General features: G+C 41.8%; 1 protein-coding gene across 1 annotated transcript in view; it reads left to right on the forward strand.

The window, feature by feature from the left end:
- The window catches only part of TLL1 (tolloid like 1), a 205,944-nt gene that overhangs the window by 109,355 nt on the left and 75,105 nt on the right, over positions 1–21,484 (forward strand). The window contains exons 3-5 of the mRNA XM_073606089.1: positions 487–567; positions 709–861; positions 16,934–17,051. Coding sequence (XP_073462190.1) covers positions 487–567; positions 709–861; positions 16,934–17,051 — 352 coding nt within the window. The remainder of the gene's footprint in view (positions 1–486; positions 568–708; positions 862–16,933; positions 17,052–21,484) is intronic.

Consider the following 21,484-nt stretch of genomic DNA (forward strand, 5'->3'; position numbering starts at 1 on the left):
TGCTTGATAGCTGTGCTGTTCTAGTGTGATTAAAGGATGTGGTTTCTCAGATCCATTTCAAACCCAATAAAGGTTTTGTAAAAATGTTACTACGCTGCATTTTTGGGTGTTCTTTTTTTAGAAGGTGTAATTGCTTCTAGTTGGGAAAATTTCATTACCAGAAGATAAAAACAGTCAGCGGTATGCAATCTAGATGAAAGCAAAGCATCTGACTGCCAATCAATATGGCACAAAAGATGTGAAGGTCACACGGAGCAGAGACACTTTAGATAATAATTTGGTGATATCATTGTCATGACTTGTCCGAAGAGGGGAAAAAAAGATCTTGGCATAGACCCTGGAATTTAGATGAAAATGACTTAAGTTGAATGTGCTTCCCAAAGTCAGAGGCAAACTTACTTCCTTGTAAATTGGTCACATTGTTGATGATTTTATACTTGACCTGGCAGGGACAACACTCATGATTTTCTTTATTCCATTTTCAAGGTGGCCTTGAAGAGCATGATCTATCAAAAAAAAGAGGAGCACTCTATCAGCTTATAGAAAGGATAAGAAGATTTGGCTCTGGTATTTCAACTATTTATATAAGCCTTTTAGAACACTGCAGTGGCATTTTTAAAGCTGCATAAATAGTTCCATGCGCTGTCATTTTATCAGGTTCTTGGCCTGTGACAATAGATGTAATATTCCTTTTCCTTTTCAATGTAGGTTACGAGCGCACAAATGCAACTAGTGAAAAGGTAGATCTAAAATCCTCAGGGAGAAAGGAGAAAAGGCGAATTCCCAGAGCTGCTACATCACGGTCAGAAAGAATATGGCCTGGGGGAGTCATACCATATGTTATTGGAGGCAACTTCACTGGTAAGATGCATTGCTCTATTACCACTCAGGAACTACAATACAGTATTCACTTTTTGTGGGTGTGTTTAACTAGCTTCTGCAATGAGTGTCACCAACCTGATACTAAGTCCAGCCCATGAGGTCTTGGCTCTTCTGCTACAAAAGAGTCCAGAGCTACAGGCCTGAGTTACATATTATACAACTAATTTTATAGTGCTCAAAGAAACAGTAAGCATGGGTCAAATAATAACCCCGACTCATGCTATCCCCTGGTGTCAGAGGAGTGGTGCATGTAGGAGGTTTACACTGATTTGAGTTTGAAATAATTGTAATTGCTACAGTTTCATAAATATTAGTTGAAATATTATTTGAAGCACTGAAAACTTCAATTACAGAGACAATTTTCATTGGACTGGTTTTGGTTGCTTAGTCTATTTCACTGCCAAGAAAATGCTGTTCTTTTGCTATATATGGATACTTCACGGTTTATGTGTGTCTTTCTTTGTGTATAAGATGAGTTGTAACGTTATTTAGATTAAATAAAAAGACAAATGGCCATCAAATTTAATCTTTCACAAACCTAAGTAATTTTGGTTCAAAGGAAAACTAAAGAACACCCTCTGGGCATTGATGCCCAATTTTACCCTTTTGGATGAGAAATACAGTGGGGACGGAAAGCATTCAGACCCCCTTAAATTTTTCACTCTGTTATATTGCAGCCATTTGCTAAAAATCATTTTAGTTAATTTTTTTCCCTCATTAATGTACACACAGCACCTCATATTGACAGAAAAACACAGAATTGTTGACATTTTTGCAGATTTATTAAAAAAGAAAAACTGAAATATCACATGGCCTTAAGTATTCAGACCCTTTGCTCAGTATTTAGTAGAAACACCCTTTTGATTTAATACAGCCATGAGTCTTTTTGGGAAAGATGCAACAAGTTTTTCACACCTGGATTTGGGGATCCTCTACCATTCCTCCTTGCAGATCCTCTCCAGTTCTGTCAGGTTGGATGGTAAACGTTGGTGGACAGCCATTTTTAGGTCTCTCCAGAGATGCTCAATTGGGTTTAAGTCAGGGCTCTGGCTGGGCCATTCAAGAACAGTCAGAGTTGTTGTGAAGCCATTCCTTTGTTATTTTAGCTGTGTGCTTAGGGTCATTGTCTTGTTAGAAGGTAACCCTTCGGCCCAGTCTGAGGTCCTGAGCACTCTGGAGAAGGTTTTTGTCCAGGATATCCCTGTACTTGGCCACATTCATCTTTCCCTCAATTGCAACCAGTCGTCCTGTCCCTGCAGCTGAAAAAGACCCCCACAGCATGATGCTGCCACCACCATGCTTCACTGTTGGGACTGTATTGGACAGGTGATGAGCAGTGCCTGGTTTTCTCCACACGTACCGCTTAGAATTAAGGCCAAAAAGTTCTATCTTGGTCTCATCAGACCAGAGAATCTTATTTCTCACCATCTTGGAGTCCTTCAGGTGTTTTTTTAGCAAACTCCATGCGGGCTTTCATGTGTCTTGCACTGAGGAGAGGCTTCCGTGGGCCACTCTGCCAAAAAGCCCCGACTGGTGGAGAGCTGCAGTGATGGTTGACTTTCTACAACTTTCTCCCATTTCCCAACTGCTTCTCTGGAGCTCAGCCACAGTGATCTTTGGGTTCTTCTTTACCTCTCTCACTAAGGCTCTTCTCCCCGATAACTCAGTTTGGCCGGGCGGCCAGCTCTAGGAAGGGTTCTGGTCACCCCAAACATCTTCCATTTAAGGATTATGGAGGCCACTGTGCTCTTAGGAACCTTAAAGTGGATGTAAACCCGAATTTTTTTTTTTTATGTCATAATATAGAGTATAAGATTTCTTATCATTTAAGCCCAGTCTTGCCACAAAGAGTTAATCCATCTCTGAGCAATCCTCTTTTATTGTTCAGTGAGATAAATCTTGACAAACAGAGAAAAACTTTGTCAAATATCCCCCCCTTGCTGTGAGTGACAGGTGATTTACATTGTGCACTAGCCTAAGACACATGCATTATTTTTTAATTCCTTCCCACTCCTTTCTTCTGCTGCTCTGCCAGGATTAGATGTTCCACACCTCAGAATAATTGGGCATGCTGAAGTCATGTGGTTACTTTCCTGTCTTTTCACTGGATGTTAGATCATAGCAGAAGTTCAGTGTAAGAAATACACAGGAGAAAAATTCATGTTGACAAGGGGAGTGTAGAGGTGGGTGGGCAGTCTACTGACATCACGAATCCACCCACCGAGCTCCAGACAACAGACCCACCCACAGAATATGCAGTTTTTCGGCTCTCATAACAGACAGAGGGGAGACATTTGACAGATAAAGATACATGCAGGAGGCATGTATATCCTTATAGATAACCCCTATGGCAGTAGTTTAGAAAGGATGACATTGGGTTTACATCCACTTTAAGTGCAGCAGAAATTTTTTTGTAACCTTGGCCAGATCTGTGCCTTGCCACAATTCTGTCTCTGAGCTCTTCAGGCAGTTCCTTTTGACCTCATGATTCTCATTTGCTCTGACATGCACTGTGAGCTGTAAGGTCTTATATAGACAGGTGTGTGGCTTTCCTAATCAAGTCCAATCAGTATAATCAAACACAGCTGGACTCAAATGAAGGTGTAGAACCATCTCAAAGATGATCAGAAGAAATGGACAGCACCTGAGTTAAATATGAGTGTCACAGCAAAGGTTCTGAATACTTAGGACCATGTGATATTTCAGTTTTTCTTTTTTAATAAGTCTGCAAACATGTCAACAATTCTGTGTTTTTCTGTGTTGTGTGTGCATTAATGAGGAAAAAAATGAACTTAAATGATTTTAGCAAATGGCTGCAATATAACAAAGAGTGAAAAATTTAAGGGGGTCTGAATACTTTCCGTCCCCACTGTAATCCTCAAAGTAGTCAGATCAATATGCTGGGTTAAAATATTACCACACTGTCCTTAGTAGTAGCTGAGAATTTGGAAACCACTAGTCATGAGAAAATGTATCCAAAAATTCTGTTACTACCTCATGTGGTTAAATAGCTAAAACACTGTTCTCATAAATAACCTGTTTAAAATCTTGTTTCTTCCAGATACCATTGATCGTTCATGAGATAAAAAAATCTGCCAAATGTTTTTACTGACTTTGGATATAATAACACCTTATATTTAATCATCTTTTCCCAAACTGAACCTGCCCAGTTTCCGACTCTCATTTTAATTGAGACTCATCTTTTTCTGTTAATTTAGTTGCTTGTCTTTGGACCTTCTCCAAATCTAATGCTGACCTTTGCAGTATGCCACCCAAAACCTTTTTTCATTTACAAGATTTATCATTGCTACAGATTTTTTGCAAGGCTATACTTTCCCTGTATCTTTCATTGCTCCTTTTATGCATGTTCATTTCATGAACATGGACAGTAAGATCCACAATGATGGTCTATTTGACTTGGGGATTTTGACTTGGGGAATTTTTTTGGTTTGTGTATGGAGGGAGACACATGGGCTACATTACATGCGAGGTAGAGATGGCCAGAATAACTTTATTACAGCCGTAGGTGATACTTTTTTTATTTGTATGAACAGTTAATTTTATAAACCAGCATTTCAGAGATGCATTCTGTTCCATTCAACTCTTTTATGTTAGAAATGCACTGATGTAGCTACAATCTTCATTTAGTATTTCTAGTTTCTGAATATTTCGGGATGTTTAAATTGTGCTTTTCTTAGCCTTGCTTTTTTTAAATTTGTTTTTATTTAGGGTGGTATCCTATAACAAATATTGGAGGTGGTCATGTGGGGCACCACATCCCCCATTTTAATATATCAAAAACACAAAGATAATGAAATTGTGACTTTAAAGGTACTTATACTCTCAGGAAGAAATATATATCTACAACATAATATTACAAAATCATTCCATTTACTCTATTTGCAAGGTTAAACTATCCCTCTGAAAGTATGTCACATCTTTGTGATAGAATTTTCACATGAAAAAGAAAGGTAAATCATAATGGTTGGACACCTCATATTAGATCTCACCCCCCAAATAAATGTACTAGTCCAGGGATTGTCAACATATAATCATATTTATGGAATCAATAACATCAGTAGTGTAGATCCAATAGATCAACTATACAGATCCTTTGTTGACAGAGGGTGGTGGGTGTATCTCAACATGTTTTGCAAAAAGCTTCTCCAGGCATTGAGATGCTAGTGATAAAAGCAAAGTGTTTTAAAATGTTTCCCATGTACATATCGGTGCATAAAAACAATACCATCAAAAAATATCATACAAATACAATGAGATACAAATAATACACAGATTGTAAAAATAATTATGTGGGGGTAGCACCATGCAGTATAGAACAAGGAGGGGACAGAGAGCCCAGGATCAAATATGGATGAAAAGAACAGCTGACAACTGCAAGGCCCAGATTATGGACCAACAGGCATATCCATCCATATACAGAGATGATCCAAAATTGTAATACAGCCACGGGGCATATAATTCAGCCAAATTTAATTACAATATACGAACAGTGACCAGAAGAACTAGATAAGTTCAAAATAAATAGAAAAAAGGGGGAGTATACCCTAAATAGAGTATTTAGCTGTGCCTATGTTACAACATAGAGTGCTGAACAAGCAGTTACATCTAAACTGCCAGATTTATAGCTCTATATAAGGAGAGAAAGATAGAAATAACCCAGACCAATAATACTATACAAGAATCTATGCACACTCAAAATCCTAGATAAAAAATAAAACAAGGAACATGTTGACACCAGGGTATATGATTATTCCCACACCGTATCAGGAAAAGCCCCCAAAGTTCTAAAGAGACATAAATAATAGTACCAGTGAGCATGTCACTATGGGCCTGTACAACCATCATAAATCCTGTATGAGTCAATACAGAGGATTCTCAGCTGGATCAGAGTTATAGTAATCTTATGTCTCCCCACAGATTCAAGCCAGCATATGTAAGCACAAGACAAACTCTCTCTAGATAGATTCCTCTCTCTCAAAGGGCAGCGTGGAGGTTAGGTGGTTGTGCAAATGCGCATGCCCTGCTGTCATATCCTGCAGTCAGACATGTTATGTGGAATAAAGTCCTGCACAATAACTTCACCCATCATCCAGAAAACCAGGTTAGCACCCACCGCCAGGACAAAAGGCAGAAATTAGCCTCCCTGCCTCACCAAGGACCAGTCAGCTAAACCTGTTTAAGCAGCAGTGCACAAAAACAAGCACAGACTAATCCCAAGCACAACTCAATACTTAAATAACCCGGATGGTAAAAACACTGAGCCAAAACAGCCCAAGCACTATCAATCATTGGTCAAACCAGGACATAAAATAATAATGAAAAAACAACAAAACCCAAAAATCGTCACAAAACCATTAAAAATGAAGAAAGAAAATGAGAAAAAGTTGACTGGACCTCACGACCTATATGTCCAGATTGATTCCCCCCCCCCCCCCCCCAGTTATTGTCCCTGGAAAATTGCCCCAGCCCTCCTCATTCCTCATACCACATGGCAGTATAAATACAAAGTGATCAAGGCTTGTAAGCTGAAACGCGTGAGCCCCTGTAAGAAGCAACAAGAACGTTTGGATTTGCGGGTTCTATTCTTTGTATTTATGTCTGTACCGGTGTGAGAGAGAGCATCAGATCCAGAGCACCCACTGTGGACTTTATTACAAGCCTGCAAAAGACTTACACTGATTTTGAGCGTTGCATTAACTGCTTTTACCACATGGCAGTAGGTCCAACTAAAACCCCACATACAATCTATAATGATATGCTTGCAAAATAATAAATACAAACGTCAAACTCAAAATAAACCGGGCAAATAAAGTTGGTAAATGTCTGTGTAAAGGTACAATGGACAATCCTAATTAGTTATTCATATTTTAAGCAGCCGCTACGTTTCATGTTATACAGGTATAGCATATATCTTGGCACTACAGAAAAGGCTTAAACCTAATGTTCTCATTGAGACCTGGACATTTGGTAGCCTGCAATGTGTAGATCCATTTTGTTTCCAATGGTAGGAGCTGCTTGTCAATGTACCCCCCCCCCCCCTTTTCTCACTGAACTCCTAATCATGTTTCAGGACTAAACATCTATAGCTGTAAAATCAAAGCTTGTCTACACATCAGATCGAAAGAATTGCAAGAGCAACTCATGATGTATACATCCCAATTGTTTGACAATTGATGTCAAAATGTCAGGTCCAATCTTTCCATTTGTTGTATACTTCTGCCGACAATGATCTAATTAGAGTACCTCCCACATGCAGATGTACCTTGCCTTCTAAATCTGAAGGGTGTCCATTTTGGCATGCAAGATGACTTCAAGTCAAATAAACGCTAAAAGATCTTGCCCATCTAAAAGTGATCTCTAGCTTCTTCCTATATATAGTGGAGAAGGAAAGTATTCAGACCCCCTTACATTTTTCACTCTTTGTTATATTGCAGCCATTTGCTAAAATCATTTAATTTCATTTTTTTCCTCATTAATGTACACACAGCACCCCATATTGACAGAAAAACAGAGTTGTTGACATTTTTGCAGATTTATTAAAAAAGAAAAACTGAAATATCACATGGTCCTAAGTGTTCAGACCCTTTGCTGTGGCACTCATATATTTAACTCAGGTGCTGTTCATTTCTTCTGATCATCCTTGAGATGGTTCTACGCCTTCATTTGAGGCCAGCTGTGTTTGATTATACTGATTGGACTTGATTAGGAAAGCCACACACCTGTCTATATAAGACCTTACAACTCACAGTGTATGTCAGAGCAAATGAGAATCATGAGGTCAAAGGAACTGCCTGAAGAGCTCAGAGACAGAAGGGAAGAGACTGATCTGGCCAAGGTTACAAAAAAATTCTGCTGCACTTAAGGTTCCTAAGAGCACAGTGGCCTCCATAATCCTTAAATGGAAGACGTTTGGGATGACCAGAACCCTTCCTAGAGCTGGCCGTCCAGCTAAACTGTGCTATCGGGGGAGAAGAGCCTTGGGGAGAGAGGTAAAGAAGAACCCAAAGATCACTGTGGCTGAGCTCCAGAGATGCAGTCGGGAGATGGCAGAAAGTTGTAGAAAGTCAACCATCACTGCAGCATTCCACCAGTTGGGCCTTTATGGCAGAGTGGCCCGATGGAAGCCTCTCCTCAGTGCAAGACACATGAAAGCCCACATGGAGTTTGCTAAAATACACCTGAAGGACTCCAAGGTGGTGAGAAATAAGATTCTCTGGTCTGATGAGACCAAGATAGAATTTTTTTGGCCTTAATTCTAAGCGGTATGTGTGGAGAAAACCAGGCACTGCTCCTCACCTGTCCAATACAGCCCCAACAGTGAAGCATGGTGGTGGCAGCATCATGCTGTGGGGGTGTTTTTCAGCTGCATGGACAGGACGACTGGTTGCAATCGAGGGAAAGATGAATGCGGCCAAGTACCGGGATATCCTGGACAAAAACCTTCTCCAGAGTGCCCAGGACCTCTGACTGGGCCGAAGGTTTACCTTCCAAGACAATGACCCTAAGCACACAGCTAAAATAACGAAGGAGTGGCTTCACAACAACTCCGTGACTGTTCTTGAATGGCCCAGCCAGAGCCCTGACTTAAACCCAATTGAGCATCTCTGGAGAGACCTAAAAATGGCTGTCCATCAACGTTTACCATCCAACCTGACAGAACTGGAAAGGATCTGCAAGGAGGAATGGTAGAGGATCCCCCAAATCCAGGAGTGAAAAACTTGTTGCATCTTTCCCAAAAAGACTCATGGCTGTATTAGATCAAAAGGGTGCTTCTACTAAATACTGAGCAAAGGGTCTGAATACTTAGGACCATGTGATATTTCAGTTTTTCTTTTTTAATACATCTGCAAAAATGTCAACAATTCTGTGTTTTTCTGTCAATATGGGTTGCTGTGTGTATATTAATGAGGACAAAAAAGGAACTTAAATGATTTTAGCAAATGGCTGCAATATAACAAAGAGTGAAACATTTAAGGGGGTCTGAATTCTTTCCATCCCCACTGTACATGGGAAACATACTAATATATATTTAGTTTTTATCACTAACACCTCAATGCCTCTTGAAGAAGCTTTTTGTGAAACACATTGAGATACACCACCCCTCCCCCCACCCACCACTACTCTCTGTCAACACAGAATCTGTACAGCTGATATATTGGATCTACACTACTGATGTTATTGATTTAATAAATATGATTATATGTTGACAGCCCCCAGACTAGTATATTCACCTGGGGAAAGTGTGGGTGGAATCTAATATGAGGCGTCTAGCCATTATGAATTGCCTTTTTCATGTGGCAAAGATGGGACGTGCTTTTTAGTGGGATATTTTATTTTTGTACATGGATAAATTAAATGATTTTTAATCTTCTGTTGTAGTTGTATGTTTCTTTCTGAGAGAATGAGCACCAGTTTTGTTACTGTTGAGTTTTTCTAAATCAAACCCTAATCAGTATGCAATTCACTTTCTCTGTGAATGTTTACGTGTATAGAATCCACACTGTCTGTCTAAAAACAAGATATTTTTTAAACAATATTTCTCCTTCGTTCATCGACGGGCGCAGCGCCTTCTTAATCTTGACCATTTTGTTATATTGCTTCCACAAGAATAGGACTAGGCAGAACATAAAATTTAGCTACGTACCATAGACCGTCCTTAGTCCTTGCTGGGATTTTGTGGTCCTAGCAATTTTTTTTTTTTTGTCTTTCTTCCATGCATTTTCTCCTGGAAGATCTACAATGAACTGCCGAGCTGAGCGACGGGCTGTATAATCTAGATCCAGTGATCTCCCCAGTTCAGCCAGCGAGCGCGTGCAGACCACAGCTATATGCTAGGTTGGCCACGCCTCAAAGGATGGGGGCTGGCCCGCGCGTTAAACGTCTTGCAGGGTCGCATAAGACTGGGCTCTGGTCCGAGTCACAGAGGTCCCTTGGCCGACAGCCCCCATTTCAGTGGCGAGGGTCCTGTCTGGAGCGATATCCACAGCCTAAGTACAGTCCTCTCTCCTTCTGTGTGGGGGTGGGGTGGGCGTGGGTACTCTCCAGGGATGGTCGGTCCTGCCTGCAGGATCCCTCCTCCCACGCTAAAGTCCCTCGGTTGACCCTTCCCCCTACGGATTGGGGGGGTCCCAGGGCAGGTGTAGGGGGGTTCTAGGGAGTGAAGACCCCTAGCTGCATGCCCTACTGTGTGTGCAGTGAGAGGTATTGTGCAGTTTGGGGGTCCCGGTACAGAGTGCACAGCGGAGTCCCCTTAAGTGTTCACCCTGTGTGGTGGAGTACAGTACCTTTTAAGGAGGGTCCCCTTGCAGAGGATGTTGAGGGCACAGAGAGGATCCTGGCAGCATGCTTCAGCATATCAAACGGCTGGCACCCATGTTTGGAAGGTCCGATTACATCACAGTGACCATTTTCCATTGGTTTGGTCTCCGGCCAGCAGCCATGTTTGTGTAGCTGATGCCACGGCGGCCATTTTTCCTTAGTTTAGTGAGACGCTAGAGACGGCTGGAACCTCATAGAGACGACAGAGCTCCTCCTCTTCCTCTTCTCTTCTCTTTTCCTCTTCCTGTCCTGGGATATATGAAGTAGATGGCGTCCATGGTGTTGCTGGGTGTGAATTGCAGCGCTCCTCCGGCTGGTAGGATTGAGTCTTTGGGGGTCCCTGTATATCTCTCTCTCTGCTGGTACCCTGAGCATTGAGGGGATCCTTTAGTGGTGCCAAAAATCTTTTTGTACTACAGGGTCTTCTGTTTCCCTATGGAGCCTCAGGGTCACATCGCCCCCACTGACCCCTCATGGAGGTGGCAGGTCCCTCGGAACCCCAGATTTCCATGGTTGCACTGACGTGGTCCTAGAGTCATTGGTATCCTGGGTGGAAGTAACATGTGGGCAAAGGCCCAGGAGGAAGCGTCCCCTGCCTTCCCCTGCTCAGTCTGTCTCTTCTGAGTCTGAGCCTGATGCCACCGGGGACGCGGCCCGTTCGGGGGGGGGCTTAATATCACACCCCCCTGACCCATCTGATAGTGAAGATGAATCCTCCACGGTCACAGGAGCGAGTGAAAAAGCGCTAGTGGACCCACTTATTACTGCGGTGCTTGAGACTTTAAAAATGGAGGATGTGGCCACAGATGTGGCTGTGTCCTTCGGTATGCATAAGTCACCTCGCACACCAATGGTGTTTCCTTATCTGCCTTATTTTGATTGCTTGTTCCCATTCCTTATGGGTAAACCTAAGTCACCTTTTGTGATCCCCCAAACGTTTCTTAGTACACTACCCCTTTGAAACCACTGCTACTTTTAAAAAGTGGACTACCCCACCAGTGGTGGACCCTCCTGTCTCCAGGTTGAGTAAAGCAACCATGATCCCAGTAGAGGAATCCCCATCCTTTAAGGACCCAGCTGACAGGAAAGCGGAGGCTGTGGCACACAGCATGTTTGCTATGGCTGGTTCAGCAATGCGACCGGTCCTGGCCTCTGCCCTGGTGTCTGACTTTAACCGAATGGGCCAAGCTTTTGCGCCAAGGTCTGAGGAATGAGCAGGTTCCTGCTGCTTATGTTGATCTGGCAGGCCAGTTGGTCTGAGGGCTTCAGTTTTTGTGATGCAGCTACTGTGCTGTCCAAGCTTTCTTTTTCAGTGGTGGTTATTAGACGTGTGCTGTGGCTTAAGAATTGGTCGGCAGACCAAGCCTCTAAGAAAGCTCTCATTAATCTGCCCTTTCAAGGCGATCGCCTGTTTAGGGCTACCCTGGATGACATCATTAAGGGTGTCACAGGGGGGAAGAGTACCTTCCTGCCTCAATCTAGGAAAGGGAAGGAGCCTCGTCCCAGACAGGGGCCTTCTTAGCTAAGAAATTCTTCCGGGTTCCCGGGACAGCAGATAAAGGAAACGGATCTCAAGTCTTCCCGGGAAGTTCCAAGCAATCTTGGTCTGGTAAGCCTAGAGCTGGCTTCTCCGGGTCCACTAACAGGACTCCTTCAGCATAAAGGTCTGCCCTCACCTATTACTGGGGTGGGGGGACATCTTTGCTGGTTTCCAGATTCATGGACCTCCTTCGTCAAGGGAGTCCACGAATTGAACCTTTTAGGGGTACCAAAGAAGGGGGACAGAGTTCATCCACTTCAGGGAGCCCTGAGCCTTCTTGTGTGGGTATAATTCCTGTAAAGGTTCTGGTGACGTCCAAACTGCCCAAGGTCCCCTCTATCCCCATCCAGGAAATTGAGTTATCTGGGTCTGACTCTGGAGTGAATGCTGACCAGGTTAGTAGTTTCTCTTCTCAAACGTTGGCCCCTTCAGCAGGTTCAGATCAACAGGAAGTAACTGAGACTCGTGGCAATCTTGCAGGTTCCTCTGGTACACCCTGGAGTCGTCCTAGTGCCACTGCAGGGCCCAACACCTTACTCTTCTGTGGTGCCTGCGAAGGACAGAGGGGGAAAGTCTTCTGGTCATTCTGGTGGCCGTAAACGTCCCTTGGGAGCTTTCTCTCAGAGAGGACCAGTTGTACCAAGGGCTGAGCTTCCATCCAGCTTTACAGTTACTGGTTTTAATGACCTAGCCATTAAAAGCCAGGTACTGAGAGGTAGAGGTCTGTCCGGATCAGTGATCCCTACTATAGTGAAGGCGGGGAAGTCGACGTCTAGTAAGATATACCATCGTACGTGGAAAGCGTACATTTCTTGGTGTGTGTCAATTGGCGTTCATCCTCGATCCTTTTCTGTGGCTCTATCTTAGCCTTTCTTTAACGAGGCGTTGAGCAAAAGTTGGCCCTGAGTACCTTCAAGGGCCAGGTGTTTGCCTAAGCAGTCTTCTTTCAGCGACCCCTAGCCAGTCACTCTCTTTTTAGTCCGTACCTTCATTCAGGGAGTACGACATGTGGCTCAACCAGTATGGTCTCTTTTGCCACCGAGGGATTTAAACCTAGTGCTCTTGGTTCTCCAGAAGCCTCCATTCGAGAATATTCAGGAGATTGCCTTACCTACGTTGTCCCAGAAAGTCGCATTCTTGGTAGCTTTTACATCTGCCCGTTGGGTGTCGGAGTTGGTGGCATTATCCTGTCATACTCCCTATTTGGTGGTCCACAGAGAGGGTGGTTCTTCGTCCCTGTTCATTGTTCCTACCTAAAGTGGTCTCGGACTTCCATTTGAATGAGGACATTGTGTTGCTGTCCTTGAGGCCCAAGTTGGCTCATCCCAAGGAATTTGCTTTGCATAGCTTGGATGTAGTTTGTGCAATTCGCGTGTATCTGGGAGCCATGGAGTCCTTTTGGAGATCAGACTCTTTTTGTGGTTACACGAGGACCAAGGAAAGGGCTGGCCACTTCTTCGGCTACCATCTCCAGATGGATCAGACAGACGGTGACTCAGGCCTATTCTATTAAAGGTTGGGTTCCTCCTTTCCTTGTCATGGCGCATTCTACTTGGGCACTTGGTAGTTCTTGGGCCTTCCGTCATCAAGCGTCAATATCACAGGTTTGCAAGGTGGCCACTTGGTCGTTGGTGCATACCTTCACTAAATTCTATAAAGCAGATATTTTGGTATCTGCGGATGCATCTTTTGGCCTCAAGGTTTTGCAGGCTGCTGTTTAAAGAGGGGGGGGTTCCCTCTTGAGGGGTTTTTTTTTTTTTTTTTTTTTTCTTCAAATTTTTTTTTTTCAGATGGGGCTCCTGTGTCCTGGTTAGGGCTCTTATGGTTAGCCCTGGGTTATTTTCCCGACGACTCATTTTTTGTGGCACTGCTTTTGGACGTCCTAATGGTCAAGATTAAGGAGGTGCTGTGTCTGTCGATGAACGAAGGAGAAAATGGGATTTTGGTACTCGTCATAAAATCCCTTTCTCCGAGATCATCGATGGACACAGCACTTACCCCTCCCTGGAGTTTTTGATACTACTTTTACTGCTTGCTACTAAACTTAATACCTAGAGCAGGGAGGGGGATATATACTGACTGAGGACGTCCCATGGGGCGTAGCCAAGTTTTTTTACATTCTGCCTAGTCCTACTCCTACGGAGGTGTTATAACCCAATGGTCAAGATTAAGGAGGCATTGCGTCCGTCGATGAACTCGGAGAAATGGATTTTACGGTGAGTACAAAAATCCAATTTTTATAGACTAAAGCCTCCAGCTAAGCAATATTTATCACACAATGTAACTTTCAAAGTTTTTTATCCAGTGATACCTTAATGAGCCAGTTTTTTGTCTCTAATATTTCTGTTGTAAGCAATTTGTTAAAGATTTCATACATTTTAGCAGCATATGTAGTTTTAATCGCCTCTTTACTCATACTACGCCCACCATATCCTTAGAAGCCTTTGCTAAATTATCTCAGATTGTAATTGCAACTCTCCAGCATTCACATAATTCTTTCACTCAGCACACCCTACCCTTTTAAATGCAGCTTGACTCTAACATAGATTCTGTAACTTACTAAAATATCAGAACTAACTTCATAGGCACTGATTTAATTAAAAAATCTACTAATGTTTTTCTGGTATGGCAGGTTTTCTGATATCTTGGTGGTTTTTATTATATGTTAGTCTGCTAATGCTAGTAAATACTAATAATAGTTGTAAATACTACTAATAGTAAAGTAAGTGTCTTAAATAATTTTGAGAACCCTTTATCTTGACCTAATCTTGTAACTGGTGATGATATGTAGTGTAACCACCTATCAATATATACAGTATTTCACAAAAGTGAGTACACCCCTCACATTTTTGTAAATATTTTATTATATCTTTTCATGTGACAACACTGAAGAAATTACAGTTTGCTACAATGTAAAGATAGTGAGTGCGCAGCTTGTATAACAGTGTAAATTTGCTGTCCCCTTAAATTAACTCAACACACAGCCATTAATGTCTAAACTGCTGGCAACAAAAGTGAGTACACCCCTAAGTGAAAATGTCCAAATTGGGCAAAAAGTGTCAATATTTTGTGTGGCCACCATTATTTTCCAGCACTGCCTTAACCCTCTTGGGCATGGAGTTCACCAGAGCTTGACAGGTTGCCACTGGAGTCCTCTTCCACTCCTCCATGACGACATCAGAGCTGGTGGAGGTTAGAGACCTTGCGCTCCAACACCTTCTGTTTGAGGATGCCCCACAAATGTTTAATAGGGTTTAGGTCTGGAGACATGCTTGGCCAGTCCATCACCTTTACCCTCAGCTTCTTTAGCAAGGCAGTGGTTGTCTTGGAGGTGTGTTTGGGGTCGTTATCATGTTGGAATACTGCCCTGCGGCCCAGTTTCTGAGGGGAGGGGATCATGCTCTGCTTCAGTATGTCACAGAACATGTTGGCGTTCATAGTTCCCTCAATGACCCCCCACCCCTTCAACCTCTACAGCAATGCTGGCAGCACTCGTACATCTATTTACCAAAGACAACCTCTGGATATGACGCTGAGCACGTGCACTCAACTTCCTTGGTTGACCATGGCGAGGCCTGTTTTGAGTGAAACCTGTCCTGTTAAACCGCTATATGGTCTTGGCCACCGTGCTGCAGCTCAGTTTCAGGGCCTTGGCAATCTTCTTATAGCCTAGGCCATCTTTATCTAGAGCAACAATTCTTTTTTTTTTAGATCCTCAGAGAGTTGTTTGCCATGAGGTGCCATGTTAAACTTCCAGTGACCAGTATGAGAGAGCAAGAGCGATAACAGCAAATTTAACACACCTGCTCTCCATTCACACCTGAGACCATGTTACACTAACGAGTCACATGACACCGGGGATGGAAAATGGCTAATTGGGCCCAATATTTTCACTTAAGGGCGTACTCACTTTTGTTGCCAGCGTTTAGATATTAATGGCTGTGTGTTGAATTATTTTGAGGGGACAGCAAATTTACACTGTTATACAAGCTGTACACTCACTACTTTACATTGTAGCAAAGTGTCATTTCTTTAGTGTTGTCACATGAAAAGATATAATAAAATATTTACAAAAATGTGAGGGGTGTACTCATTTTTGTGAGATACTGTACCTGTATATCTGATCTTTAAGTTGTTAAAAACAAAACTAGGACCTGTTTGGTTACTGTTGAACTACCACTCCTGAACTTACAGTATATCTCCACTATCAGCCAAACAAGCATAACTATTAAGGTGGGTTTTTGACCCCTTCTTTTTCTTATAACTGTGATGCTCTACTCTACTCTGGAACTTGAACGCTATCTCCCCTTTCCTTTTCGCTGTTCTTTGCCAGTGCCTGTTTATTAATTAGGCACCTTTTTTAAACTGTTAATGTTGCTCATTTAGATACAGAACAGTGGCTTCCAGATGATCAATCCGTGCACAGCTAGTGCAGCAGTATTCACTATCAAAGGTCTATAACAGGACTGCATGCATTGCAAAAGAAGTACACTGGAAAAGCCTTATTAAACTACAGTATAAGCAGTTCCAGCCTTATAAGAAAACTTAATTTTTTTGGATTTAAAATGTAAATGTGCCGATACATATGTTTTTCACCTAACACTGACACAGTCTTAACTGTGCACACACTCATGATATATGTAATAAAGTGTGCACCTTGACCTTTACCTATATCTAAATGTTGGCCTGTATCTGGATTGGTTTTATGTTGCATTTTTAGCATTTTGACTTCCTCTTGACTTCCACAAACTGTAAATGTTAGCTCTATAATTATACAATAGAATTATTTTGTGGTTCTTTTTTTTTTTTGAAACTGTTGCAGGCATATGATATAGGACATATTTGCCTGTGGCCACATTGAAGATTAAAAGGAAATCTATTCTGGTCTCATTAATCCTAGACTGATTCCAGCCTCTTTACACACGTGGTGAACATTAAACTGCATGGTAATCCACACTGGTGAGGATGACAATTCAGTGACATAATTCTGAGCACTAAACAGGCATATGAAAAAAAACTGGAAAAAGAGAGAAAAAGTGAATGATGAAAAAATATATGTAAATATATTAAGAAGGTTATAGTGCCAGTTGCTGGTCATTTATTATTTTTCATGCAACAGACCCAACATATTTAAAATTGTTGCATTTTCTTTCCCTTGTGCATTTCCTCTAGGCAGCCAGAGGGCTATGTTCAAGCAGGCCATGAGACACTGGGAGAAACATACCTGTGTGACATTTATAGAGCGTGCTGATGAGGAGAGCTACATTGTGTTTACATATAGGCCTTGTGGGTAAGTATTTATGGTTTACGATCTTGCCAATTTTTTTTTTTTTTTTACTTACCACTGTTAGCCACCAATATACAGTATCTTACAAAAGTGAGTACACCCCTCACATTTTTGTAAATATTTTATTATATCTTTTCATGTGACAACACTGAAGAAATGACACTTTGCTACAATGTAAAGTAGTGAGTGTACAGCTTGTATAACAATGTAAATTTGCTGTCCCCTCAAAATAACTCAACACACAGCTATTAATGTCTAAACCACTGGCAACAAATGTGAGTACACTCCTAAGTGAAAATGTCCAAATTAGGCCCAAAGTGTCAATATTGTGTGTGGCCACCATTATTTTCCAGCACTGCCTTAACCCTCTTGGGCATGGAGTTTACCAGAGCTTCACAGGTTGCCACTGGAGTCCTCTTCCACTCCTCCATGACGGCATGGTGGATGTTAGAGACCTTGCGCTCCTCCACCTCCTGTTTGAGTATGCCCCACAGATGCTCAATAGGGTTTAGGTCTGGAGACATGCTTGGCCAGTCCATCACCATTACCCGCTTCTTTAGCAAGGCAGTGGTCGTCTTGGAGGTGTATTTGGGGTCGTTATCATGTTGGCATACTGCCCTGCGGCCCAATCTCTGAAGAGAGGGGATTATGCTCTGCTTCAGTATGTCACAGTACGTTTTGGAATTCATGGTTCCCTCAATGAACTGTAGCTCCTCAGTGTCGGCAGCACTCATGCAGCCCCAGACCATGACACTCCCACTACCATGCTTGACTGTAGGCAAGACACACTTGTCCTTTGTACTCCTCACCTGGTTGCCACCACACATGCTTGACACCATCTGAACCAAATAAGTTTATCTTGGTCTTATCAGACCACAGGACATGGTTCCAGTATCCATGTCCTGAGTCTGCTTGTCTTCAGCAAACTGTTTGCAGGCTTTCTTGTGCATCATCTTTAGAAGAGGCTTCCTTCTGGGATGACAACCATGCAGACCAATTTGATGCGGTGTGCGGCGTATGGTCTGAGCACTTAACCTCTGCAGCAATGCTAGCAGCACTCATACGTCTATTTCCCAAAGACAACCTCTGGATATGACGCTGAGCATCTGCACTCAACTTCTTTGGTCGACCACGGTGAGGCCTGTTCTGAGTGGAATCTGTCCCGTTAAACCACTGTATGGTCTTGGCCACCGTGCTGCAGCTCAGTTTCAGGGTCTTGGCAATCTTCTTATAGCCTAGGCCATCTTTATGTAGAGCAACAATTCTTTTTTTTTTTTTTTTTTTTTTTTAGATTCTTAGAGTTCTTTGCCCTGAGGTGCCATGTTGAACTTCCAGTGACCAGTATGAGAGAGTGAGAGTGATAAAGCTAAATTGAACACACCTGCTCCCCATTAAAACCTGAGACCTTATAACACTAACGAGTCACATGACACCAGGGCGGGAAAATGGCTAATTGGGCCCAATTTGGACATTTTCACTTAGGGGTGTACTCACTTTTGTTGCCAGTGGTTTAGACATTAATAGCTATGTGTTGAGTTATTTTAAGGGGACAGCAAATTTACACTGTTATACAAGCTGTACACTCACTACTTTACATTGTAGCAAAGTGTCATTTCTTCAGTGTTGTCACATGAAAAGATATAATAAAATATTTACAAAAATGTGAGGGGTGTACTCACTTTTGTGAGATACTGTAACTTTGTGGCTAATAGTGGTAAGAAGTTGTTTCAGTTTAGTTGGTGCATTTGCCCTTTACTGAGGTAAGTGGGGAAAAAAGCAAAGGTTTAGTTTGCAAAACTACTTTCTGTCTCTGGATTGTTTCTTATCACAGTGCCTCAGGGTGGATTTGAATTAAATTAAGTCTATTTTTAAGTCACTAGTAAAAAGGCTTGATTTAAATCATAATTTTTAAAGAACAACTGTCATCTCAGTTCAGCAGTGGCTCCTCCTCTGACCCGCTGTTGACTCAGACAGTCCCATTCACTTTAATGGGACGGCCGGTGATACGGCAGTGACACAAGAGGAGGGACGTGGCAGCAGCAGATGAGTGGATGCCCACTAACAGGCGCTGCCATGATGGATCTGAAGTGACAGGTGCTCTTTAAATGTAAGCACTCATTCTTGCTGGTAGTTAGAATCTTTTTTTTGCAAACAAAATGAGTTAGTAAAACAGCGATATCAGAACCGATTTTAGGTAAATAGGTTAATCACACATAGTTGAACTACTCAAATTCTTTAAACTAAAACAATAACATTGCCAGTGCATGTTAGCCTGCAGAGCTTGGATTCATTAATTGAGTTTACCAAAAATGTAAATATTGCAGAATATACAGCCTCATGCTATATAACTAAGCTCCATTTCATGCTGAATAAACTAAATTATTAATGTATCCAAAATAGAAAACTATTTTTAGATTTTTTACTATTTTTTTTTTTTAATTTTTACCCCAAAAGCATTTTATTAAAATAAATTAGATAAAAATAAAAAAAAATCTTTTCTTTTTAATCCATCAGCTTTTATCCACCCTGCAGCGCCTTTAAGACTTCAAAAACATGCATTTGTGTTATAATCTATTACATTGAGGAGCACTGTAGTCTGTTCCAACAGAGCAGTCTTTTACTCTAAGATGAAGTACCACATATTTATATTGTGAGCAGCTGCTTAATATGAGAATGAGAATGAATTTGAATTTTAAGTCCCAGATCTAAAATGATCAAATTATAAAAAAGGGAATACAAATGCAGACTTTGTAGCACATTTTTTGTTATATTGTATATCCGCAATCTTTTTCTTTTAGTATTGTGGAGCATATGGTACTTTAGAACAAATGTCATCCCCCTTAAATGAATGGACATGTAAATGGAAATGTACTTGATCATTATCAGTAAATTCCAGTGCTGTGATAGTATGCATTACAAGGTGTTTTTAGGAGCCTGGGCAGTAAATCTCATCCTAGAGGTACAAAGATATAATCTCCAGTTAGCATGCACTAACCTTGCCTTACCTCTTGTAAACAGTTGGGCATATGATTATCTGATATGAATAGGTTTTCTGTGGTGTGGAAGACAGGTAAAATTACTTTTTTCCTCCTATTCTTTATTCCCCAAGTGGAAGCAATGGCGTTTTGCAGGGACAGTTTAAAGTGATATAAAAGTCTTTTTTTTTTTTTTTGTTTAAATATAACAAACATGTTATACTTACATGCTCTGTGCAGTGGTTTTGCACAGAGTAGCCCAGATTCTCCTCTTCTCTGGTCCCCCACCGACTCTCCTAACCTCTCCCTTCTGCCAACTGCCCACACAGCAAGCAACTTTCTATGGGGGCACCTGAGCCGATCTGCTGTCCTGCATGTCTCTTCAGACATGGAGCTGAGGCTCGACCCCACTGCCTCTCTCTCCTCATTGGCTCACTGACTTTGACAGCAGCGGGAGCCAATGGTGCCCACTGCTGTCTTAGCCAATGAGGAGGGACAGTCCCGGACAGCCGAGGCTCTCATGCAACATCGCTGGATCTAGATGGTGCTCAGGTAAGTATTAGAGCGCCTGCTGCACACAAAAGGTTTTTTATCTTAATGCATATAATACATACAATTAAGATAAAAATCCTACTGCCTTTAGAAACACTTTATTGTAACATTTTTGTGTCTTTAGGTAAATTAGTATTTCATTTTGATAAATGGTAGTAGCGATAGACTTTTATTATTTCAAAACCATAGGTTATATTTCTTAAGATGAATGGAATGTTTATCTAGTAACATATATCCAGTTCATAGTCAAATAATTTTTCAGTTGTCCTTCAATGCTCATCCACAGGCCAAACAGAATGACAAACTTTTTTTTACTAGCATTTTTCAATGCTTCGGTTCTTCATTATATGAGTTGTGGTTCACTAAGAAGCTGGGGCATTGGGTGCCATTAACAATTGCAACAAAGCACAACCAACATGCAGTGTGTGGTTATATTTTACATACACATATTAATGTGAATGCAGCGTTAGTGATGACAGGTCTGTCTATTGCAAGCAGTTTGAACAAAATTAAATTGGTCACAATGAGAGCATTGTGTACAGTAATAATGCCGACTTCTACAAAAATGGCTGCCCACTCTTCTGTTCAAAATTGTGAATAGGGAATGCCTGCACAACTATTATGACCACTCTTGAAGCTACACGCAAGCAATGTGCATGATGGCAGACTCAAGTAGCCATTTTGCCGGAGTCTGGAACCAGATTGCATGCGGCGTGAAACATTAGATGTGTGCACTGTACAGCCAAATCCAACAAGTGGGCACTATCAAGCAGGGTGGCATTGTGTAGATACACTTTCTTTTACAAAAAAATTGTAAAAACCGTTGTCTTAAAATGAGAGCCTGGACTAACACAAATTTGGAACTCGATGTTACAAAGACCAAAACGCTATTATCATAAGAAATACTTT

The sequence above is a fragment of the Aquarana catesbeiana genome, linkage group LG01, assembly GCF_042186555.1.
Source record: "Aquarana catesbeiana isolate 2022-GZ linkage group LG01, ASM4218655v1, whole genome shotgun sequence".
Classification (NCBI taxonomy): domain Eukaryota; kingdom Metazoa; phylum Chordata; class Amphibia; order Anura; family Ranidae; genus Aquarana; species Aquarana catesbeiana.